Source organism: Hydra vulgaris, chromosome 09, assembly GCF_038396675.1.
Source record: "Hydra vulgaris chromosome 09, alternate assembly HydraT2T_AEP".
In the NCBI taxonomy this organism is placed as follows: Eukaryota; Metazoa; Cnidaria; class Hydrozoa; order Anthoathecata; family Hydridae; genus Hydra; species Hydra vulgaris.
In genome coordinates, this window is record NC_088928.1 from 40,120,751 (window position 1) to 40,148,370 (window position 27,620).

Consider the following 27,620-nt stretch of genomic DNA (forward strand, 5'->3'; position numbering starts at 1 on the left):
AAGCTCACAGAGATTTATGATAGTAGTAAGCACCATGAAGACCACCTAACACTAAACTTAAAACACAAAAAAGTTTTTTGTATTGTTTTAAGTTTAGTGTTAGGTGGTCAACAGCATATGCAACAGTTATAATACAAAACTGTTTCATGTTTTGTATTATAACTGTTGCATGCTGTTAAACACCATAAATGCAAGAGTCGAAGTTTGATATGTTTGATTATATTTATAACTGCTTTAATTTTAATCTCATTTACAAGAAAGACACTTAAAAAACAAAAATTTTGTAAAATAACATACTTTTCCAGAAACATATTTTTTTTAATGTTCGAATAAATTGAAGTTATTATTACTACTACATCAATTGGCCCACGACCAGGACCGTCCCGTAGGGAGTCCTGGTCGTGGCCCCCCTACGAACTTTATTAGTCGGCAAATTGGACATTGGAATTGGCAAAATTGGATCTATAGTTGACAGTCGGCAAATGACGGCTAACGAGGACTTTTTTTTTTTATTTTTAGAATATTCGGCAAAATTTTTTTTGGCTTTAGTCGGCCAAAAACAGATATGTCACCACAAACCCTCCATTAAAATCTCTTCGGGACGGTCCTGCCCACGACGCTTTGTTGATTTCATTTGAAAAATGTTGCGCATTGCATCTCATTTCAAGTATTTTCTTTTGATGTAGGTCTGGTAACTTTACTAAAAATTATACAATTGCGTCTTCGCCAACCAATGTTTTTTTATCAACTGTTAGTGCAACAAATTTAGACTATAAATTATATTTTATTTTTACCCTATTTTATGTATTGTGACAAAATTTCAGCAGATTTTAAATTTAAATTTAAATTTAGGGCTTTAAAGTAAAAATTTCTGCTAAAATTACCTATACTAATCCAATGTTGGATGTAAATTGATTTTTGTGATTTAAGGCATCAGATTAAATTGTCTTCTACAAGAAATATTCTATTACAGGAAATTCTGATTTTTCCATCTATTTAACAAATTCGAAAATTAAAAATGTAAGTATATTATAAATATTTAAATGTAAGAATTAAAGAAACGTACCTAATTGTAATTACTTTAGCAAAATATTTGCTAAGAAAGACTTAGAACACACCTTGGGTAATCACAAACACTAATTGTAATAAGTGCAGAAATCACAGACAAAACCTCACGATATGCTAGGCCTTACAACTGTAATAAATAATCCGGTTTCAATGGGCAGATCATGAAACTTTTCAAAACGTACCATAATCTAGTGTTAAAAACTCCTAGATTATGGTACTATGCAACAACAACAACAAAAGGAGTGGTTTTATACCCTTAGTAGCTTCAACAGGAATGTTTCTCGAGCAAAAAATTACATAAAAATATCAGAAAAAGTTAGGATCAATTTAATGAGAACAACGAGCACAGCTTCACTACAATACTGCATGTCTGGAACTAAGTATGGGATACCCTCTCAGCAGGCAAAAAGAAATCAACTATTTTTTTCTATCATACCATTTTGACCATGTTCAGAGTTACCCCGCTTTCGTCATTACCCCACTCTCCCCTAAGTAACCGCTGTTGGTATACAGAAGTGATTTTTTGCTATAAGAATTTGTAAAGTGAGCAACGATTAAAGCAGGTTTTAAAGTCATGGTGGGCATAGTAGGCCTTAACTAGCGGGAAATCACGTATCGACTAACAGAGCCAAACTTACATTTTTTATTTTGGTTATTTATGTGTTCTAATCAGCTCTTGTGTGCAGAAAAATTTCTCGATTCTGTACTAACAGGCTCTGCGATTAAATAAGCACTTCACAACAGATAAAACAATTTGGTGCCAATAATTTAAAATATTAAAAAAAAAGAACAGGTACCAATCCAATGCATAACAAAAAAATTAAAGAAGCAGTATCGAAACCGTGTGCCAAAACTACCATGAAGCATCAAATGCTTTAAAATAGTTTAGTGAAAACCATTTTGGACGACCGCGCTTCGAAGTTGATTAATCAGAGATTAACGATCGTAAAAATTGTGCAGTCCTTTAGTTTCTTTTAACAGCTTATTCCTAATTATTTTTTTAGAAAATTTAAAAAAGCAACTTTTTCCTTGTAGTTGGCCTTCTACTTCTATTTTTAAAGTTTTAATGATATTTAAAAATTAAAAAAAAAAAGAAATAGTTTAATCAATTTGAAAACCTTATTGGATGAATTAGTAGTAGTTGAGTTTAGTGGTTAGAGTTCTGGCTTCAGACTGGAGCAGAGGCGTAGAAAGAATTTTTTGGTGTTCGAGATAGGTAACTTCCAGACATGGAGCAAACTCCAAACATTTATATGTTTATACTTATGTCAAATAATGAGGGTTTGCAAAAAATTGCGATGATTGGAGGCTGGGAACAAAAAAGCCCAAAAATTTTCGCCCCCTCCTGCCCCAAACGTGAGAGCAACAAGTTGATGAAGTATTTTTTGTACTGTTCTTAACTAGACTTATATTCATCGATAGATTTTAAGTTTCATAATATTATCTATTAGCGTTTAAAAATTATTACCATATAAAATTTGCAACTCCCTCAAATTAAGGGGGGTTTAAACTTTATATGGTCATAATTTTTGAACGCTAAAATATTTTAAAATGAAATCTAAAATTTATAGATGAATATAAGTCTAGTTAAGAATAGTACAAAAAATACTTCATCAACTTGTTGCTGTCACGTTTGGGGCAGGGGGGGGGGCGAAAATTTTGGGGCTTTTTTGTTCCCAGCCTCCAATCATCGCAATTTTTTGCAAACCCTCATTATTTGACATAAGTATAAACATATAAATGTTTGGAGTTTGCTCCATGTCTGGAAGTTACCTATCTCGAACACCAAAAAATTCTTTCTACGCCTCTGGACTGAACTCCGTTTTTCGTAGCCTCCTCTGGCCATATATGCATCATTGGTAGAGAGGTAGGCGTAAACTTCCTGGTTAAATGCTATACCGCGGTGCTCTATAAGACTCTTTAAAGCACCTAAATAACTTTTTGGGATTAAATCAGCTAAAGAAACTAATTTAATCCTAAAGGGTTCCCAAAAACTAGATAATCAAGTTTAAAGTTTTGCTGTTTATAAAATCCATCTTTTAGTTTTAACCAGTTTCTATTAACTAGCAAATAAACAGCTATTCCTTCTTTTCTTTAGTTATGTTTTTAATTTTACATTTTGTTAGTGTATTCTTTAGTAAATTGCTCAAAGTATCTTAAAATTTTGATCTTTTATGATATGGCTAGCCTAGGTTTTTTTGTTATTTTTTGCTTTTATGATATGGCTAGCCTTTATATTTTTGCTGTTTTGTTAAGATAATTTGTTAAGCCTAGCACAAAAATGGCAAATGATTAATTTGCCATTTTTGTGCTATGCTTTAAAGAAGGACTGTAATTTACCCAGAGATATTGTTTCATTTATTTTACTGCTGATAATGTTTATCTCGCAGTCCAATGTCAGAAAATATAAAATTAACAAATGATTTTTATAAAGAAAAAAATAATAATCTAGCCCATATTACTATCGTTATCAGACTCAGATTAATATTGTTCATCTGACTGCTTGTAATCATCCTCCTTTGAATGATTATCGTCATGATTGGTGTAACCATTGGATTTGCAAAGATATGTGCAAATAACACCAGTTTTATTAAATGACTGACTTTTTGTGGAATAATTAAAACTTTAAGAACAATCAACAAACAAGCACCTAAGGTTCAGCACGCGATTCTATGCAAAATATGAAAATGGAAATTTTATCATTAAACTTTCCGAAAGAACTTGGAAAATCACTAGTTAATCACTGCTATATTGGTTCGTTTTTTTAAAAAAGCTTCAAAGTTAGCTCTATGTTGCACTAGCGAGTCTTGAAAATCGCCGACCTCATTTTCAAACTTTTGTTATACATTTTTTTGTGCCGACCTGATGCCAAACTTACACAGATAAAGGTCGGCAAATTATTGCCGACCTTATTTTTCTAATTCCGAGGGCTGTATATATATATATATATATATATATATATATATATATATATATATATATATATATATATATATATATATATATATATATATATATATATATATATATATATATATATATATATATATATATATATATATAGATATTTATGTGAGCAAGTGCTCACATAAATATCTACTATAGCACATTTATGTGAGCACTTGCTCACTTTTTTTGCTTATCTAAATTCATACGGCTTTTTTAGAAAAAGAAGAAAACAAAGAATAATGAATGAAAAGATTGCTGCCCCATCCCAAACCCTCAGTCGATGTAGCAGCACTACACTGCGAGTCAGGCTATTTGTCAGTCGATGTAGGTACTGGAGCCCCCGGCAGCAGGCTATTTCATTATGACGTCATACTGCTCACGTAAATCAGCAGTATAAGATATATGCACACATTAGCGTCTCAAAATTTTTTTTTTTCGAAAATTAAAATGTGGGAAAGTTCAATCGTTATTATTATGAATTAATAGCTTATAGTGAAAATTTCAGCCTTGCAAATCAACCCTAAGGTAAAGAAAGTGGTTTTAGGTAATTTCTATATAATAGAGTTTTTCCCGAATATTATATTTCAAAGTTCTGAATATAGATAGTTCTAAAATTAAATCGCTCACAAAACACTGTTTCAATTTAAAATATATCTAATAGAATAAGGAAGATGCAGATTTTGTGACAATTTTATTTCAGATAACAGTTCTAAATTGAGTTAAAAAAAACAAAAACGTGATGACAATATTGAAACTTATTAGATGTTCTGCAGGTACTTCTTTGTAACTTTCTTGGATATTTGCTGTCTGTTTTTATGGACAACCTAGAAAATAAATAAATACATATGTTTACCCACAGCTACTGTGTTTTCCCAGAATAGCGGACAAAATTGGCAAAACACTTGCTCAGCTGTGTAACAAATTATTATATTAGTAAAATTTTTAATATTAATGTTCAAGAGATTTTAATTTAACTTTCAAGAGTTGGAATAGTTCACCATTCATCATTAAATTAAAGAGTGAAATAGTTCATTAAAGAGTGGAATAGTTCACCATTCATCATTAAATAAGATTTTAATTTTTTCTTATAAATAGTTGTTTTTTCGTCACGGATGATATTTGGAAGTATATTCCAAAGTTTAGGACCATAGTGGGATAATGCTCGATTACCAAAACGATTGCTGCATTTTGTTTCCTTTAATGTTCTTTCTGACATTGAGTAGTGAATTAAATTGCATAATGACGTTGGTGCTTCCAGAATAATACAGGGTGCGTACGGTATTTGAGGACAAATTAATACTAAGATTTATTTATTCATATTTTTTGCAAAATTTGTTATAATTCCATGAAATTTTTACATAACGTTAATTGACTCTTAGACTATATAATTATTCAATAAAATCCCATTAGCGGCAATAACGGACTCAATCCAAGATCGGAAACGACTGCATACCCGAATCAAATGCTCCTCGTTCATGTTGATCATTGTGGTTGTTATAGCATTCTTCAGAGATGAAATAGTGTTATAGGGATGTTTATTGGTCTCTCTCTCAACTGCGCCCCATATGTAATAATCAAGGGGATTAAGATTCGGGGAGCTGGGTGGCTATAAGTTTGGGGTGATGTGGTCATAAAAATTTTCGGTCATCCAATCTTGTGTCGTCATGGCTTTGTGTGCAGGAGCAGAGTCTTACTAGAATACATATGGCCAGTCCCCATGCACACTATCAATCCAGCGTTTTGCAACAATTTCTAAAACCTCTATGTAAGCGGCAGTATCCACCCGAAGCTCCGGTTGAAAGAAGTGAGGTGGCACAACATGTCCTTCGTTGCTCGCAACTCCTAAAACCGTGACAGTCGCGGAAACTTCGTGTGCATAACACGGGGAACCTCTGTAGGATTTGAGCATAGCCACCTGTCATTTCTCCAATTGGCTTTTTGATCAAAAATTTTTTCGTCAGAAAAAAACCATAACATGTCAGGAACTACAGGATGCTTAAGCTTGTTCAAGAGACGTTTTCCTCGAATAAGTCTCTGATTCCGAGTTTGGGGCCGTCCATAAACGACGTCACGCAATTTATTGCAATTTTTGACCTCTCCCCTCCCCCACGTCACAAGGTGTCACAAAAGTTTAGACTCCCCTAGAATATTACGTCACAAATTGATGACCCCCTCCCCTCCTTTTGGATAAATGTTGCACTATTTCGATTAGAGATGCCACGAATATTCGGCAACACTTAATTATATTGAGGGCTCCGAACTGCTTTATTGTAGTGCATAAGTCAACTACTCTACGGGCATTTATAAATAGGTTGTGTCACAGCATACATTATTTGTTGATACACCAAATATTTTAACTATAGTTATGCCTAAAAGTTTCATACTCTTCAAACCATTCGGAAAAGTTCAAAAATAACCAGCTCAGGTATATCTTGCACTTCTGAGGTAATTTCAGAAAATGCTATAGATTGAATTAGTATAGAAAACTCTAAACTTATTAAAAATGTTATTTTTACGACAGCCTGAACTTAAAGCATGGTTTAACTTTAATGGGAAAGACGATTAAACGATTGCCTTTTTTATCAAGTCGCCGAAAATTCGTGACATCACTAATTTCGATAGTCATCTAAATATAAAATATTTTTCAAAATTATTGTCATGTATATATGTTTAATGAAAAAATTACAATGGCCAGCAATGATAAAGGAAATTTATTATCTTTATTATTATTAAATTATTATCAATTAATTAATTAGTGATTTACAAAATTGCACTTTATAATCATTAAGATATAATATTTTCAAAATGTTCAATTGTAGTTTAATATATTTAAATATAATAATTGAATTTGTAATTGAAACTTTTTTATATTACTACTATAAAGTAACTATTATCTCGCAGCTATTCCACATTCTAAATGAAATAATTGAATAAAATGAACCTTAAATTTAATGATTTTAACAATTAAATATAAGTTTAAATATTTATAACAAACTTAAATATTTATAGTAATTGAATATTATTTGAACCAATTATAACAAATAAAAGATGAAACTTTGCTAAAATTAAAAAATTAGCAAAAAGTATTTTCCGATGGTGAATAAAAATGTTTCTTTTTGGAATAAACTGGAAAGGCGTTGACGCCAGTATCCCAAGGAAAAATATTTATGGACAGTACAAGTCGTGGAATTAACCGATGCGGACTTGAAGAGCGGGGAAGGGCGTCGTCACCTTTTACATTTTATGCTGCAAACAGAAATGGAAATTGATGGTATGCTGGGTCCGTTGTTCGTTGTGGAATTTTAGGACCTTCGCTTTTTGAACAACTTGAAGAAATCTGTCTTTTATCACACTGAAATAGAAACTTCTTGGTTTCAAACAGCGCTTATTGTCATTTTGTTTTACAATCTGCGTAAGATATTGGCTCGTTCGTATGTGACACTTCTTATCCCTTGGCAAGAGGAGATGTTCTTGTAACTCAGACTCTGTGGACTCAATGTACTCTGCCAATAATGGAAAATTATCGACTATCAAACTTGACCAAATTTCAGCAAGAGTGGTCCCTGAATTGACATCAATTAAAACACCTCTCTCGTTCAGATGGCTACTATAATGTTCATGTGGTAATATTAATCCAGCAAGTTTTTACTAAGTGATGCCGTTTCTGTTTAGAAAAATGGCACCACTTAGTAATGTTTTATTATTTCCATTAACTCTATTAAATGCACTTCTTCCAGGAGCGTTAGTAGCAAGAAATAATGCATCAAAATCATGCTGGATAAAGTGGTGTACTGCAACCTTTATTACTTTTTGGTATCTTGGGTTCTTCGACCCTTATCGGGGCCACCATCAACTGTCAAAAATTGGTTTAACCAATCGATCAATACCACTTCTGGTAATGATTTCAAACTTATTGAGTGTAAGCAATCTTTGAAAATCAATTCCATGGCTGAATGCTGTTGATTTTGAGTGTTTTTCTGATCTGATTTCTATATAGATTGGTATATCCTACTGCTTCTCGGTTTCCGAGACCATTAGACTTAATTGAAATTCCAGCATACACCGATGGAATTAATTTGTGTTCTGCAGCCATCACCTAAGTCAGGTAAGCTGACTGTCTACTCAATGTGCATAAGTAATGGACTTTATTTTTTGGTAATAGTAAACCCAATTGGCACACGAGCTTTGTCATATTGACTCAAAAAGAACACTTCATTCATTTATAACATGGACGCTAACTCTTATAAGCGCCTTAATGTAGCAGTACAAAACAAGTCGTTGATATGTTTAGCGTGTTCATCCTTACGTGCTCTAATTAATTTTACTGGTACCGTTGATACATGACGCTGGCCTTCAAAAGATGAACTGCGCTTTGGTAAGAAACGAAGTTAAAGCTCACTTCTACTGGTTGTGAAGCCATTAATTTTCAACTGTTCAGCCAGTTGGTCTAACGTTTTGATGCTTCTATATACATCACTATTTCGTTTTTCATGAGATGCTGATCCATACATATTATATTCACAATATTCACAATAGTTTCAAATACTAAAGGCTGATTTTGTTTGAATCTTGGCCCATCAGGCTTGTCTCTGACATTTAGAGTTATTCTTAGTTCTGGATTATCTTCAAATGAAGAAGTGAATTTTATTTTCTTCAGCTATCTTGCTTTTTTTACTCTTCTCTGGTAAGCTTTCTTTTTATTCACCTCCTGTTCTAAATTGTCTTTTTTCTTTTCTTTCAATTCAGCATCTTGTTCATATGAAAAGCATTTTACGTTTTTGTCGCTTGTACAAACCGACTAATTCAGAACTCAGAATTTCATTCTACGTTTGCAATTGCAGTTGGGCTGGGGCAATTCTATATTTCTGAACGGGCAGTACTAGGTTCAGGTTCTAATTCATCACTAACAATAATGGTATCTTTTCTATTAAACTGCAAATTTGAAGTCGGAAGATTTTTGTTATGCACATTTATAGTTGAAGGTTTATTAGTAGATAACGTTTGTTCAGCCCGAAATGTTAGGAGTGTTGTGGAAAGTGACAAATTGTATATTTTTAGTAGTGTCCGAATGTTCCTCATGTCTTTTGCGTTCTGCAACAGTTTCTGCATCGCCAGCTGATGCTTCCAATTCACGACGAACCTTATGTACGAATAATCCGGCGCAGTTGAGAAAATTGGAGATTTCTAAATCAGTGTGTTTCGCGCATATAGCGACGATAACTGCATGTCTCTTCATTTCTTGTGTTTTTAGTTTTTACTTTATAGTCCTCCATTATTGATCTATGCAAAAAAAAATTGTTCTCTATAAATTACAGCCACATATACGGGTATCCTAAAAAACTTTACGCACCCTGTAAATTTGTGCATTCTTAAAAGGACCTTGAATTATATTCGTTCTCTAATTTTCAGCCAATGCAATTTGTTAAATTCCTGGTCGTTTACATGATTTTCTATTCTAGTTTTAAATACCAGTCTTGCTGCTCAATTTTGAGTAGAGGACTTTCGTCAAGCTTTGACGAAAAGTAAAATGATTATACTTTCATAAAATATATGCTAGATTTTTTAATGTTTATCTGACTGTAGGAACAATTTTAATAATGTTTTGGTAATTATCTTAGCTTAAAATTATTTTACTTGCGTTCTAGCACCCTTTAAAATAATATATAACCATTTCTCGTTTCTGTGTATTTTTTTTTTTGGTTTTGTGATGAATTGGTTGATCTAAAATACCTTTTAAAAAAACCAAGTTCTGACTGATTTTCGGTACTTCAGCCGAAATTTTAAATTAGAGTTGAAAACCTGTTAAATCCCATCTTCTTCCTTTCCGTCCTTTTTAATATTACTTCGAAATTTCGGCAAAAATAATAATAGCTTATTACTATATTATTAAATATATTGATATCAATATTTGTATAAAATTAGCTTCAGTATAATGAATCATAAAGAGTTGTATGATTGGTATCTATGCTTGAATGATAAATTTTTGAAAACGGTGTACTCAAATTTTAGAAGCCGATTTTCAAAATTGTTTTCAGTAACCGAAAATAATTTGAGTTTGTACAACAAAAATAAAATTGTTATAGATAAATTTAAATCGTTAGAAAAAAACATTAAAAAAAGAATATATAATCCGATGTCCTTAATACCGCCTATTTCAGAAAACTTTTTTGATGTATTTACATCAAGTGAGAACAGTAAAACAAAGGGTAAAATTGAAACATAGTACCTCAAAAAGTTGTTTTAAAATATTAAAATTTGCTTTATCCGATTCTAAAAACAAAACGAGGAAATAAAAGAATTGAAAGATTACTATAATAAAGTCATTACAAACCTTAATAAAACAGATAAACTTTTGATAGGAAGGCTTGAAAAAAGTGACAAAAAAGTTGCACTCCTTCATGAGGAAAAAAGAATTGCATGCAAAAAATTGTATTATGCAAACAAGAAGTATAGCATGGTAGTAAATAAACATGAAAAGTTTTCTTCTAATAGTTTAAATAAAACAAAAAAAGACATTGACTCTCCTAACATTGGAGAAAAATTATTATACAAAGAAAATAAAGATTTGAACATTTTAAATTGTCTTCTCCTTGATCGGAAAATAGTAACATTTCAAAATGGAAGGTATTCTAATGATATAAGAGAGGCTATTATGAAGTAAGTTTCTTTGAATGTCAGCATAAATAAAGTTAATGAGGTTGTCACAATTGTTTTGAAAAAACTAGCAAAGTTATATATAGAAAAGCTTCCCTCAATTGGTACAAAATCTCGGTTTATGACTGAAGCATTAGCACTTGCTCAGCTTCAAGTTGGAGAAGAAATGATACATACTGTAGAAAGTAATTCAAGCAATTGTCTTTACAATGACGGTATCACTAAACACCATAGACATTTTCAAAATTTCCAAGTTACTACCACAAGTGGAAGTACTTTATCTTTTGTATTACTTAAAATGGCTGGAAGTGATGCAGATTATACTATTAATGTGATAACCAAAACAAAAATTTTAAATAATAGCAGCAAGGAAAAAATTTTTTCTAACTTTGTATGTTTTTTTAAAACTGCCATGTCTGATCTTGGGCCAGTTAATCCACTGTTTAATTTAAAATTTAAAGATTTGAGAAAAAAATTACTGCCTAAAGTTATAAAGAACTGAGAAAGTTTAAAAAAAGGTGAGCAAACTGATTTCATTGAAATGTCAAACTTTTTTTGTGAATTTACTAACCAACTTTGCAACAGATACTGATAAAAAAATTAAATCATTTGAAAAGTTAGTTTTAAACAGTAGTTATGAAAATATTTTTTCATTCAATACTGCAGAATCAGGCGCCACTAGATTAATAAGAACTGCATGTAAAGCCTTTCGTGTTAGGGGGAGTGATGAAGCCGGAGTTGCTGGGTATTTTAATGCATTTCTTGCTGATAAAGGACAAAGTAAGTGTATGCTAGAACCCTTTGTTGGTAACAAATTTAATATACTTTATTATAATGCTACAACTTTGTATTTTCATTCCAAGGATATTTTAGAGTTTCTTCAAAATTAATCTAAATAATCTTTTACTTGCAGTTAAAGAAGATATTAGCAACAATTTATATTTAGCAGAAGTGCGGGCTCTTGGACTAGTTGATAAAATGATTATTGGCCCACTTTGACAAATAATTGAATCACAAAAAAGTATTCTTGAATCCATTTTTGTTAACCTTAAAAATGAAACTTTCAGAGTTGTCTAAAAATGCATCATCAATTATGATTTCGAAAACACCTATATTCAGTCCAAGTGATGTTAATATTCATAAAGATATTTTGAATGATATATTATTTGAAGAGACTGCTGACACTGATTTAAATATTTTAACACTGCAAACAAAGTGATTTGTTATTCTTTATTGGTTGTTCTTGAAAGACAATCTGGTTATCAACTTCCTGGAGGTAAATATCTTCTGATAATATAAGTAAGTCTGCAAAGAATGTCCCAACAACAAACAAATCGTCAGAAAGTAGCTTTGCTGTATTAGATCTTTTAATTCGTACAAAACCTAATGCCAAAATACAAACTATAGAAGCTTATACTATGTGGTATAAAAATAAAACACTAGACTGGTTGGATGAAAAGACTTTGTATGAGTGTGACTTTATAAACTATGAGTTATTCAGCTTAAAAAAACTTCAAGTAACTTTAATAAAATGAAAAATAAATGCAAACAACACCATTTAGAATTAAAGTTTGAAATGAGTGAAAGATTGTCTGAAAAACACAAAGCTAAAAAAGCAGCTGAAAATAAAACTTTCTTTAAAAAAGCTAAATTGTTAAATAAGTTGTTAAAATTAAGAACAAAGGTGTGGTTGACTTCAAAAGAAGCAGATGATGAATATGTATTGTTAGGTGACTCCTTAAAAACCAAAAAAATATTAGGAGATTTTTATAGGTATGTTATGGAAACAAAATGTGAACCTAAATATTTTTACAAAACTAAAATGCTTGGTGGTAAGAGAATAGACTTTATAAACTATGAGTTATTCAGTAATTTGCAATCAATTATTAGAAAAAGGAGTTTTCCAGAGCCCATTGTGAGAAAGATTTCTCTTAAAGAAAGAAAAGAATGAAATATTTTGATTTTGAAACAAAAAGAAGAGTTATGTGGAAAATTGAAGAAAATTGCAAGACTGTCTCAGTTAGCCAATCAACAAAAATTAACCATCTTGCCTAATGTTTTAAATGATCTTAATTATCTTGTTGGGAAATTTATTCAACATAAAATTATGAAAGTCAACACTAAAAAATATTTTTGGTGTACAGGTAAAGTTCTTAGAATAAACAAGTTAACTCCTAATTAAAAAAAAACTTTGTTTGATGTAGTCTATGAGACTGAAGAAAATCAAGACTTTTCCACTGCTTGTTGACCTTTAAAATCAAGTAAAGACTTTTCCATTGCTTGTTGACCTTTAAAATCAAGTAAAGACTTTTCCACTGCTTGTTGACCTTTAAAATCAAGTAAAGACTTTTCCACTGCTTGTTGACCTTTAAAATCAAGTAAAGACTTTTCCATTGCTTGTTGACCTTTAAAATCAAGTAAAGACTTTTCCACTGCTTGTTGACCTTTAAAATGGAAAATTGTATTGTAAAAGCCAACAATGTATTTAATTGTAAAAAAAAAACTAATATTGTTAATTATATATCAAATATGTTATTTGAGAAAATTGAAAATTTGTCAACCTAGTGTTTTAATTGTTCACAATTAGATGTTCTAATTTTTCAATAAAATAAAATCAGGGGGTCCACTTTTTTCTAAAGGACTATCTTTATTTTTTAAAGAAAATTCTAGATATAGTGGACTTTTTTAAAAATTGACGATTGTGCCCGTCCACTTCGAAAATCGTGTCGTCGGCCCTGGAATCAGCAAACAAATATTTATTTTCTAACATCTTATTTAAATTATTTATTATATTATTTTAAATGATTTTTGTTATGTATTATGTATAAAAGTATGTAAATAACTAAAAAAAATTATACAAATAATTTTATTTAAACATTTAAATAAAATAAAAGATATGTTTGCTAAATTCTCGTGATATAAAAATTGTTATAATATAAATATAAATTTGCAATATAATATTCGATTATATAGGAATTGCCTAAAACCATCTTCTTTACCTTAGAGTTGATTTGGAAAGCTGAAATTTTCACTATAAGCTAACAATACATATTGATAATGATTGAACTTTTCCACATTTTAATTTTCAAAAAAAAGTTTTGAGACACCCTAATGCACTTATACAAACCTTCCTAGGAAACGCGAGCGGTTCTTTGTCTGGTATCTCCTCCACTCCATGTATTTTATTGTAGACAACTTGGTCACGGCTGTTCGCAAGTTTTCTTTTATTAGGCGTTGCGTTGCGGAAAAAACTAACTTTCAAAAACAAAGAAAGCAAAACTGCAAAAATAGAAAATTAAAATTAATTTCAATGGAAAAAAAAAATTAACTATTTAAATAATTTACGAACTGTTTTTATTTTTATCTTTACAGTGGCTGCTATTTTCAGCGGAAAATTTGGATAAGGCAAAGCAAAAAAAAAAGTCAACATTAAAAAGAATGATTTTCTTATATCTTATTTGTTTTTTTAAAGAGGAAAGCAAAAATATAAATTGCTATCTGTTTGTTAAATATATTTGTATAATTTTAATGTTAAATATTATCACTATTGATTAGGCCAGGTGAATAAAAATGAGCAACTGCTATAACTCAGTAACTGGTCAGCTTCACATGAATAAAAACATCAGCAGTTTTGCTCAAATTTTTATTCGCGTAAAGTTTAGCAATTTACTCAGTAATGCTCAGCTTTACTTGAATTAAAACTTAAGCAAAATTGCTCAAGTTTTTATTTATGTAAAGCTGACCAATTACTGAGTAAAAGCAATTGTCATTTTTATTCACCCGGCCTATTAAGTCGCTTTGACGTCAACAAAAACAATCGCAACGGCACCTATGTTGAATGGGGTGAACCTTGCGAAAAATAAGAAGGAAAACCTCAAAGAATTGTTGATAATTAGGAATGTTATAAGAATATCATTATGAAGACGTGCTAAATAAATGATGTAATTATTATATCAGCGAAGAACTATATACTAATATTTACGTCATGCATTATTACGGCATCGTTTCATTTTTTTTGGAATTAAAAGTTAATTTCTAGCTGTTGTTCAGTTAGGTTATGCGAGGAAGTAGTAAGGTGAGCTGTAATAGTGATAAAAAGATTGTATAATGTAAAAAAGTGGTTATAAAAGAGTGAAGAAAAATTGTGTCACGTCAAGAAGTGTTTATAAAAGTGTTAAGAAACGTTGTATTACGTAAGAAAGAGGTTATAAAGGAGTTTAAAAAAATTGAATCACGCGAAGAAGTGGATATAAAAGTATGAAATATTTTATTATCAATTCTTAACATGTTGTTCAGAATTGATAATAATTCTAAAAAGCTGTTATGCTCAAAATTGTTAAAACAACAACATAAAGGAGACTAATGTAAAGATTTATTATAATCACTTCTTTACTTTTTTCGACATATGAGAATTCTATACAAGTTTTTTTGCATATATTAACTGCCAAACTGTTTATAAGGAAGTATAGATAACTTTTATACGGAATTTATGACGTTAATTTTTTATTATTGCTGAATTTTATTTATGTTTTATATCATAAAAAACGTAATTTGTGATGTACGTTTATTATGATATCAACGTAATATAAATTATCCATTCAACATTGCTTAAAACATTTTGCTAAAGGTGTGACTTACTAATTAATAATGATTTATTATTTACTAAAGCTTAATTAGGTACTTAGAAATAAAAAACAGCGTAAAAAATTTTTACATTGTTAATTAAACTCGAATGAAGAAAAATAATTGTACCGATTTTACGGATTCTACCATTTCAAATGGGTGATAACATTACAATCACGTGACAACCGCAACTTAATCTTTTGAAACATGTGTATACTTTTATGTATAACTTTTTTCATAATATAATTATATTTATTTTTTTCACAAGTATAGGCGCGTTTAGCTTATTTGGATAAGGCGTTTCATCATACACGGAGTTAAAATCCGATCACTGTTCATTATTTCAATTGCTTTTCTTTTAAATACCGCCGGTCATATATTTGCTTTTTAACCATTTAGGGGTCGTCCATAAATTACGCACGCTTTTATTTTGAGCCTCTCCCCTTTGCATTTTGCTATACGCTTTTTTGAAAACCTCCACCACCCTAAAGTACGTACGCTTTTAACCTACCTACCGAACATTTTATGATATTTTTTTAATTTAATATCTCCTTACTTTTATAATTGACCTCTTGCCCCCATCTCAAAAACGCCATTTGCAGACGCCCTCTTCTCCATCCGAGTGTACGTACTTCATGGACGATCTCTTATCTTTTATTTTTTTGTATATAAAAAAATATTTTTGTTGTATGTTTATAAATGATACACATATCCTCACATTCAGATTTCTTATACCATTTAAGCCTTTCATTGTATTTTCTAAGAAAGGCGCACAAACATATAGGGGAACATGGGGTAAGATGACGAATAAACATAGGGGAACATGGGGTAAGATGACGAATGGGGCAAGATGACGACCTACAGTTAGCTCTTAAGCAAAACTAAATATAACAGTTGACTTTAGCTGAAAGGGATTAATTTTACTAGATTTATCAATGGTTTCTTTTAAAGTATTATTTTTGTGACGAAAGTTAAGTATTAAAAAAGTTTTTCCGACATTAAGAAAAAAACTTTTTATCCTCGTTTTACTTGATTTATTACATCGCTACATCACCAGCTAAAGCTAAGCGAGAAATTTTTATTTAATTTGATTAAACTGGAAGCCATACAAGAAGTATTAGGCTATGATAATTTGATTATGTACTGATTCTGATTCATTTTAAAGATTGCATTAGCCTGGGGCAAGATGACCGGGACAAGATGGCTTGTCCGTAATCTATATTAAACGGAAGTTTACTTGTACTGTTTGCTATTCTTGTATTGTTCAGTCATTATTTTATTACGAAATACAATATTTGTTTGACAATAGTTTTATTTTGTTGCGTTGGAGTTTGCTCAAACTGATTACTAGGTTGTTACTGTTTTTTTTTTTGCATTGACCGATATAAATGTATAATTTATTAGTTTTAAAAGTTACACCTTTATTTGTATTACTTTTTTAATAAAAAAGAATTTGTGATGATGGTTTTTGAGGCGTTTATAGCTTCATAGAGTTTTCTTTTCTTAAAGTTTTAATCTTTGTTAACTCAAATCGTCATCTTGCCCCGTATGCGGGGCAAGATGACGATTTGAGTTAACATTGTGTAATGAGTTTTTCCTTAGCTATTTTCTACTTTTAGAGTGGGTTTTTGATACATCAGTGACGCGGAATGATTTTTTATCACTTTTAAATCAAGTTTTAATTTTTGGGACAGATATTGACTAAGATACAGGCGTTTTTCGAAACGTTCGTCATCTTGCCCCATTTCCCCTACATAGTTATTAAGCTGCAATTAGGCCATGCCGTCTACACTTTTTTCACATAGTCTTAATTGTTTCATATTACTTTTCTTTTCTTGTATTTTTATTATCCCCAATCTTTTAGCGCTTTTTAATTTTGGATACCTGTTGCTTTTTAACACTCAAATCTGTGCTTTTGGTTCTACCCGCCCCTCCCTTTCGTCTACTATGTTATTGGTGAGCAATTATTAATAATAATTAGAGATGCCACGAATATTCGGCCGAATATTCGGCAACACTTAATTAAATTGAGGGCTCCGACCTGCTTTGTTGTAGTGCATAAGTCAACTACTCTATGGGCATTTATAAACAGGTTGTGTCACAGCATACATTATTTGTTGACTGATACACCAAATATTTTAACTATAGTTGAATCAGTGTTTATTAAAAAGGCTGGTTTGACATTTTATTTCAAAATACACTTTTTGTATGTTTTGTGTTCCTCTATGATGGCTTCATCATTTTCTGTTGAAAGTATGTTTAAATGTTATCTTCTTATACAAATAAAGTCACCTGAAAGTTTTTGGTTTTTATTAAAAAGGAGAATTTGCTTCAAATACGCCCTTTTAAATAAAATCACTTTCCAACTGATTGGTATTTTTAGGCGCAATATGCGGAAAATATAGTTTTTCATATATTGTTGTTATTGTTAGTATTATAAATAGTTCAGCCATGGATCTTGCTATTCCAAATCCCAGAAAAAGGAAAGAAAGTTATCCATGTGAGTACAAACATAACAAAATAAAATAAACACGTTTAATGGGACAGTCATACATAAATAGTAAGGAAATCGAAGTTCCACCAAAGTACCCTGAGTTTACTTGCAGGTAAGGTTCAAACATTCAATGTAAAATGATTTACATACAATTAAATATATTATATATATATATATACAGTGGCGGCGTTAGGGTAGGGCGAAATTTAGCGCAAAATCATTATATTGGTCGAGATTGGTACTCATTTTAATTATTTAAAAGTACTGTTATTTTATTTAAAAACTTATTATTGTCTTTTATTATTGTCTACGAACAAAAAGAAAAGTTACATAGTTGTAAGTACTTATGAATACGTTGATCTTATCAAAAGAAAACCATCTGGGTTAGAATGTAGAAAGCGGAAGGCAGAAAAAGAAAAAGAATTTCAAAAAACAAAAAAGTTTATGAATATAGAGAAATATATCACAACAAAAAATCAAGACCTGATTGTGACATCTACATCTGGAATAACAACGAATGCATCAGTAGATCAGATAGTTATTAAAGATATTGTGGACGAAGTTTCTCGAAGTGATGAGATGAGTTGTACTAAAACTACAATATCTACTTGCGATGGCGATGTGCAACAAACTCCGTTGGCGATGTGCATACAAATACCAGATGACTTAAGCAAAAAAAACTTGCAAATAACGAAACAATTCAGCGTCGTTGGTTAATATATTCCGTCTCTAAGGATCGAGTTTATTGTTTTTGTTGCCGGCTATTTGATAGTAAATCAACGTCGAGTTTAGTATCTGAAGGATATAACAACTGGAAACACTTGTCAGAAATGTTAAAAATTCATGAGAATAGCACTTCACATAAAATGTTTTATCTTTCATGGATCGACACTGAACTACGATTAAAAACAGGGAAAACAATAGACTGCCAAGAGCAACATTTGATTGGAAAAGAAACAACAAGATGGAATAATGTTTTATCTAGATTGATGTATATTACACTTTATTTAGCTGAAAACAATATGGCGTTCAGAGGTACCTCCGACAAACTATATACGCCTAATAATGGAAAGTTCTTAGGCTTAGTACAACTATTAGCCAAATTTAATCCAGTTATGCAGGAGCACTTGCAGTTAGCTACGAAGGGTGATATTTCAGACCATTACTGCGGAAAAGATATACAAAATGAATTAATAGAACTGATAGGTGCAAAAGTGAAGTCAGAAATTATATCGCGCGCAAAGAAATCGAAATATTATTCCATTATAGCTGACTGTACTCAGGACATTACTCATTTAGAGCAACTTTCACTGACAATACGATTTGTTGATTTATCATCAAATAACGATAAAATATCAGTGAAAGAACATTTCATAGAATTTTTGTCTGTTAATGAGTCGACTGGTGAAAGACTCACTAAAGTTATTATAGATGTTTTAAATAAATACGGACCGGAATTGAACAATTGTAGGGGTCAGGGTTATGACAACGGAGCGAACATGAAAGGAAAAAATATGGGGGTTCAAAGTAGAATTTTGGAAATAAATCCCTTAGCTGTTTATGTACCGTGTGCCTGTCATAGCTACAATCTCGTACTATGTGATGCCGCTAAGTCTTCCGTAAAATCAGTCACTTTATTTGGGGTACTTCAGAGGTTGTTTACATTGTTTTCAGCTTCTGTTCATCGTTGGAAAATTCTAACCGATCACTTGGGAATATTTACCTTAAAAAAGCTAAGTGACACACGTTGGGAAGCAAGAATAAGCAGTGTTAAAGCAGTCCGTTATCAAGTTAGTGCCATCCATGATGCTTTAATTATTTTGGCTATTAAAAATCAAAAAACTGATGTTCAAGTCTCTCATGAGGCTTTTTCTCTAGCTGAACAGTTAAAAGATTTCAGTTTCATAGTTTCGTTGGTTGTTTGGTATGACATTTCAAGTTAATGTTGTTAGTAAATCTCTACAATCATCAGACATAGATTTTGGTAAATGCACAGAAATGTTGAAAAAATGCTACACTTTTTTGGAGGAATATAGAAATACAGGATTCAAATCCGCCATTTTAACGGCAAAGGAATTGGCCGAAGAACTAGAAATTGAGCCTGTGTTTAAAGCCACATCAAGAGTTTGATGTGTTAAGCGTCAAGCTGGAGAAACTGTCTGCGATGAGCCTATAACTTCCCCAGAAAAAAAATTTAAAGTTGAATTTTTTAACTGTCTTTTGGACTCTACATTAACTTCATTCAATGAAAGATTTGATCAGTTAAGTAAGTATTCAGAATCATGGTCTTTTTTGTACAATATAAAACAGGTTCCGGGAAAACCTGACCTTGTCAAACTTTGTAGTAATCTCCAATTGAAATTAACTGTGGACTCTAAGTCAGATATTGACGGTAGTATGTTGTGCGATGAACTCCTAAGTCTGAAAGTTTTTTTGTATGATAAGAATGTGGTTACTCCTGTTTTTGTTTTAAATTTTATTAAAGATCGCCACTTACAAGAGCTATATCCAAATGTATGGATAGCATTGCGAATATTATTGACTATACCTGTTACGGTTGCTAGTGGGGAGGGGACTTTTTCAAAGCTTAAGTTGATAAAAACCTATCTAAGATCAACAATATCCCAATCAAAGTTGACAAACTTAGCAACTTTGTCAATCGAAAATAAAATCGCTGAAAAAATTGACTTTGATAAACTCATAAAAGAGTTTGCCGATAGAAAGGCAAGAAAAGCTAAATTTTATTAGTTTTTTTTTTAATAAATAGTTATTTATATTACTAATTGGTTATTTAATTGGTTATTACTAATTGTTTATTTTACCCTTTGCCTTTTTTTTGAATGGGGTTAAATTGAGCTAGGGGCGCCGTAGAAATCTCGCCCAGGGCGCTGTTTGAGCTAAAACCGTCACTATATATATATATATATATATATATATATATATATATATATATATATATATATTTATATATATATATATATATATATATATATATATATATATATATATATATATATATATATATATAACCCTAGGTCTGAACCAGCTATAATACTAAGATATGGGTTTTACTCATCATATCTGTATGAAACGGATATACCCTATACCTGCTTTATACAGGTATTATGAGTAACTTGACTCAAATGTAAATAATTTACAGGTTTTACATATTAAACCCTTCTTGCGCAGTTATTTAATATGCCATTGCCTATGTTTTATTAAGATTTTTTTCCAGATAGTAAACATACTCTGAGTAGTTAAATTTTGTTATAGTAAGCCTAGACCTACATAGTTCTTGAGAGTATAACATAGGTAGGTAGACCTACCTATGTTATACTATATATAGTTCTTATTATACTCGTTATACTATACATAGTCCTTGAGAGTATAACAAAGGTTGCAGCGCTAAAAAGAAAAACATAAAAACATGAAATAGTCTATTTCCCTTCTTTACTTTTGTGCCAAGTCACTGTTATTCTGTATTTATAACTACAAATAATACTGTGGGTTTTAATAGAAACTCAGTTTTCTAGCTTGTATTAATTGTAAAATAATTTTTTTGATTTCTACTTTTAGGTGCAATAAAAAGTGTTTGGACAACTTTGGAGAGGCTAACTGTGTGGATATCTTTTCAAAATTTTGTGGTATAAAAAGCAAAGACGAACAAGATCTGTATATTCAAGGATTAATAGATGTCATTAAAGTTAAAAGAAGTGTGCCGCATCAAAAGGATCTTCAAAAACCAAAGCAACCGAATAGTTTCTCCTATCGTATGATTTTGGGCAATGTACGCATAGAGATATGTTGCAATGGATTTTTATCTGTCCTAAGTATTAGAGAAAAACGATTACGGCGAATAAGGAACCTTAAGGTTATTGGAGTAATCCCTGAAGATAAAAGAGGAAAAGGTATTACTAATTGTCTTTCTCAGAATGTTCATGACATTGTTAGTAATTACATAAGATCATTTCCTCTCAAGGAATCTTATTATTCCGGAAAAAAATATATATTACCTAAATGCAAATTTAAATATAAAGACAATGTGGCAACTTTTTTGTGAAAGAAATCCAGATTTAAAAGTGAGCAAGTCTTTTTTTTGGAACCATTTTAAAGCAAATTTTAACTTTCGGTTTGGGCGACCACAAGTGGACACTTGCTGCAAGTGTGAAGAATTAAATCTTAAACTAAAATCACCAAATCTCAATGATGTAGCTAAAAGAGCAGCACAGATTTAGATGTTCATAAGCGCAGGAGTAAAAAGTTTTACAATGCTTTAAACATGAAACGTCCGAAGATGGCTTAAAAGAGCAGCACATTCTATCATTGGCACTCGACTATATGAAGACAATAAGCTTACCAAAAATACCTGTTCAACAACTTTACTACATAAGACAGCTATCAGTCATTATTTTTTCTATACACAACATTAAAGAAGAAAAAAGTCATGTATATTTGTACCATGAAGGTCAAGGAAGAAAAGGACCTAATGAAGTGGCTACATTTTTAAATGATTTTTTAAGCTTAGTTCTGGCAAAGTATAATACATTACGTCTGTTTTGTGACAACTGTAGTGGACAAAATAAAAATCAAACCATATCACGTTTTTGCTTATACTTGACAGATAGTGGCAGGTTTGATAAAGTCGAACAGTTTTCAAGAGTTTTAAAAAGACATGACCGTCTTTATCACATGCATCAACTCACAGAGCTTATTATTAGCAGCTCCAGATCACGAAAGTTTACTGTGAAAGAAATAGTAGATGCATCTTATTTTTTCGGTTTTAAAACATGGAACCCAAAACATTACAAAAAGTTTTGCATTTCTTCAGAAACCAAGGGTAAAAATACCCAAAAAGACAAGAAGGTTCACTTTTCTATTAGTAACTTATTTCATTTTGTATATGACCATGATAAAAAAGGTTACATTAAAAGCAAAGGTGGAGGACCTTGAAAAATTGAAAGAATTCATTCCTGAAGAATTCAACGAGTTTTATAATGAGCTGTTCTCCTGGCCAACTCACGAATGTGAAAATCTTCCTGATAGTGACTTTGAGGAAGAACCAGAATAAAATGACTTAATGCTTACTGATAGTTATTTTAGTTATTAACTTATATATATGTATTATACTTATTACTGACATGTTAAAACATTGTTTTAAATACATACTTATAGTTCTTAAGAAGTTTTAATTTGTTTTTCTTCCTGAAATATTTGATTTTTTTTAAAAAGGCAATTTTTTCGAAATTTCTGAATACTAATTATTAACAAACGAAAAGTTATAACAATTATAAAAGTGTACTAAGATGTTACTCTTGCACACATAATTTGAAAATATATTAAACAAATTCTGCATATTTAATATTAAAAGATATAAAGAGTTTTTTTTAGTTTTCTAAGAAACGGGTTTTGAGCAAATCAGCCCTTTTGAAAAACATCGATTCAGTTATGCCTAAAAGTTTCATACTCTTCAAACCATTCAGAAAAGTTCAAAAATAACCAGCTCAGGTATATCTTGCACTTCTGAGGTAATTTCAGAAAATGCTATAGATTGAATTAGTATAGAAAACTCTAAACTTATTAAAAATGTTATTTTCACGACAACCTGAACTTAAAGCATGGTTTAACTTTAATGGGAAAGACGATTAAACGATTGCCTTTTTTATTAGGTCGCCGAATATTCGTGACATCACTAATAATAATAATTAGCAATTGTTATGCAATTATTAATAATAATTGTTAATAATTGTTTACGTATATTTCGCCGATAACAGTAGATCAAAAGGGTGAGGGAAAGAAAAACAAAAAAAATTTAGGAAGAGATGGGATATATTGTATTATATATATATATATATATATATGTATATATATATATATATATATATATATATATATATATATATATATATATATATATATATATATATATACACATACATATATCTATAATACAAGCCTTCCTAGGAAACGCGTGCGTTTTTTCATTTTGTATGTCCACGCGCGAGTATTTTGATCTTGTATGTCCACGCACGAGTATTTTGTTTTAGACGACTTGGCCGTTTGCAAGTTTTCTTTATATAAAGCGTTGCGGAAAAAAGTTTCAAAAATAAAGAAAGCAAAACTAGCAAATTAGGAAATTAAAATAGTATTTTATATGTAAGTAAATATAAAAAAATAAAAATATATAATAATATAATAAATGAAATATATAATTTAAATAAATTGTGTACTGTTTTTATTTTTGTTTCCTTAGAGTGGTTGTTATTTTCAGCAACAAAATTGTATATTTCTTTAAATTAATAGTTAATGCTGTTGAGATATAGAGCCAGGTTTTTTCACTTGGTAATTAAAATAAAATATGCTTATTTGAAAAATAATCATAACTCCAAACTTTCAAAAATGTGACATCGCTGGTTTTTCCATTGAGGTCTTCATATATATATATATATATATATATATATATATATATATATATATATATATATATATATATATATATATATATATATATATATATATATATTAGGTATATTTAGCGCCACTACTTACACCATTAAGTAGTGTCACTAAATACCTTAAAGTGGCGCTAAAATAAAATATTAGCGCTACTTAAAGGTATTTCTGGCTGTATATATTTACATATTATTTTTGATGTTAATTATTTTATATTTGTGTGCTTCAACATATATTTACATAGAACCATTATTTCAATTATATTTGCATTTTGTAGATAATCACAACTATTATTAGTTTAAAGGTTACCAACAGTTGGAGCTGAGTGGTGGAATAAAGGTTACCAACAGTTGAAGCTGGGTGGTGGAATAAAGTTATCGGAGGTTTTTATGGCATTTTTGAATTTGTTTTTGGCATTTTTTATTGCCTTACCCAAAAATAAATTTTTATTGAAACGACTATTTTGTACAGTTATTTTAAGTTCTGGAATTTTAATTATGGTAGTACCTGTTCTTTGGAAAAATAGTTTTTATTTACCCAATAAGCATTTTATGGTCAACCAACTGTGGTTTTATGATAAATCAGACAAGTCATCAACAGAAGTCAAATTAACTTCAACAGTTAACAAAAATAATGATTTTAAGAAAAATATTAATGGAGAACATATTCAAAATGCAGCGGGATCAGCCCAATTTTTTATAAGCAAATTAGATAGTTTAACTTATAAAAAACAATCTAGACAATTTAGTACACATCAACAAAGGCTGAGTAAAATGTTTTCATATAGTAACATCAATAAATCAGATAAACAAAAAATCAGAAAGAAACCATCTTCAAGTGTTTCTGACAATTCTGATAATAATACAACAGTATCACAAATAAAGGAAGTGTTGCCTTGGCATACACGACCAGACAAGTTTGACCACTTAAATGAAAACTTTGTATATAGAAATCTAAACGCTTTCCAAGCAAATAAAATTGAAACAGTTGGCTTGATTATTATTGTGTCCTCTGCGCCATCTAGGGTTGATAGAAGACTTGCAATTCGTCAAACTTGGTTAAAACAATGCAAATCTACTTCAAAGGTAAAATATAAATATGAAGTTTTTAAATTTGTTAAGTGTTAATTTGTTATATATATATATATATAACAAATATATAAAAAATGTTGTAGGAGTGTATATATATATATATATATATATATATATATATATATATATATATATATATATATATATATATATATATATATATATATATATATTAGTAAAAACGCTTATCTAATTTTGTTCAACAAGTTGTTTCACCATTAGTAGATTCATTGCTCTGTTCTTTAAGAACATTGAGCTCTCCGTTTGTAGAACACACTAACATTATATATATATATATATATATATATATATATATATATATATATATATATATATATATATATATATATATATATATATATATATATATATACATATACATATATATATATATATATATATATATATACATATATATATATATATATATACATATATATATATATATATATATATATATACATATATATATATATATATATATGTATATATATATATATATATATATGTATATATATATATATATATATATATATATATATATATATATATATATATATATATATATATATATATATATATATATATATATATATATATATATATATATATATATATAGGGGAAAGGCGCCTATGATGGTATACTTAACTTTGAAGCTTCTTTATTCAGTATCCTGAAGACCAATAATAAAAGCTTTGATATGAATTCCTTGTAACATCTAGAACAATAATTTTCTGGGAGTTTTCATCAGTTTTATTTTTTTATAAGTTATTCTTATTGCAAAAAAAAGCACAAGTATGCCATCATAGGCAACCACTGCTCCTATGATGGCATAGGGGAGGATGGGGTTAGTTAGGGTCGAGGGTAACTTAATGATTTCATTTAACCTTAGAGTCTTCCCTCAGAAAAGCCAGAAATTACTCGAAACCATCCTAATTTACCATTTCGTGCTACACACCAGCATTGTAAAATTTTGCGCATGCGCATGGGATATATTGCGTTTTACGTATTTTTTGGACCAAAAAAAAATTTGGAGCATCGCTTTCTTTTAACTTTACTTAAAAATAAGTTTTTCTTATAAAAAAAAAAAGGTTTTCCCAACTCGTCAATATTTCAACACCCCCAACTCGTCAGTATGCCATCATGGGTAAAAGTCATCATTTTCATTAAAACAAGCCGTGCCTGCTTTGTTCAAAAGATAAAATTAAAGTAACTATTTCACTAAATGCACAAAACTTGAATATAAAATGCATGAAAATTTCATTTCTGCACAGTTAATAGTAAAATCACAATCTTAAATATATAAAGGAAATAAAACTACAACAGCACATCCCAAAATCGATTTTTGTTGATTATAAAAACAATACTTGTGCACAAGGGACGTTTTTTTACTAAAACTAATGTAAAGTCAGTATAGTCATGTAGGTCTAATCATTTTTTTACCAAAACCAATTTTAATGGAAATATGACCGGTATGCCATCATAGGCGCTATGCCATCATAGGCGCCTTTCCCCTATATATATACACCCTCGCAATTAGGGTCAGCATTCGGCAATGCTGACCTAACTGCCGACCTGAACGTATTTGAGGTGAGCAAAAAATTGCCGACCTCGTTTCTATGTTTTATGGTTAGACCTTTGTATCAAATAATTTTTGCCGACCTGATGCCTCAAAAAGATTGAGGTCGGCAAATAATTGGCGACCTTAATTTTCCTTATTCCGCGGGTTATATATATATATATATATATATATATATATATATATATATATATATATATATATATATATATATATATATATATATATATATATATATATATGTATATATATGTATATATATGTATATATATGTGTATATATATATATATATATATATATATATATATATATATATATATATATATATATATATATATATATATATATATATATATATATATTAGAATAAATACATATTAGTGGTGTACCGGTTGCACATTTGTGGCCGATGCCGATGGATAGGAAAAGACCGATACAGGTGGACTAATTATTAAAATTTTTTTAAATATAAAACCATACAATTTTAAATCGTGTAAACTTTTTCCTGGAATCAGCACTGGTAAACAAATACTTGGATCCAAATAAGAGCTAAACCTTTATTTTAAAAGATATTTGTATTGCTCAGTTAAAATAATATATATTTTTTAGATTTTTTAACTATGAGAAGAAAACTTTCAAAAATAAATACAATTTTAGAAGAACGCTTTTTATTTCAATTTTAAAAAGAAAATGGTATTAAGATAAGCAATT

The 27,620-nt window shown here is 29.9% G+C and overlaps 1 protein-coding gene and 1 pseudogene across 7 annotated transcripts in view; both read left to right on the plus strand.

Moving 5' to 3' along the window:
• LOC100197483 (beta-1,3-galactosyltransferase sqv-2) overlaps positions 1-27,620 on the plus strand; it is a 76,851-nt gene that overhangs the window by 38,650 nt on the left and 10,581 nt on the right. For 4 of the 7 annotated variants that reach the window (XM_065805686.1, XM_065805684.1, XM_065805687.1 and 1 more), the window contains one exon: positions 24,536-25,323. In XM_065805686.1, coding sequence (XP_065661758.1) covers positions 24,628-25,323 — 696 coding nt within the window. In that variant the 5' untranslated portion in view covers positions 24,536-24,627. Of the gene's footprint in view, positions 1-24,515; positions 25,324-27,620 lie in introns of all 7 variants that reach the window. The other 3 variants (XM_065805683.1, XM_065805688.1, XM_065805685.1) reach the window with 1 other exon arrangement.
• On the plus strand, positions 16,881-20,672 carry LOC136085099 (zinc finger MYM-type protein 1-like; annotated as a pseudogene).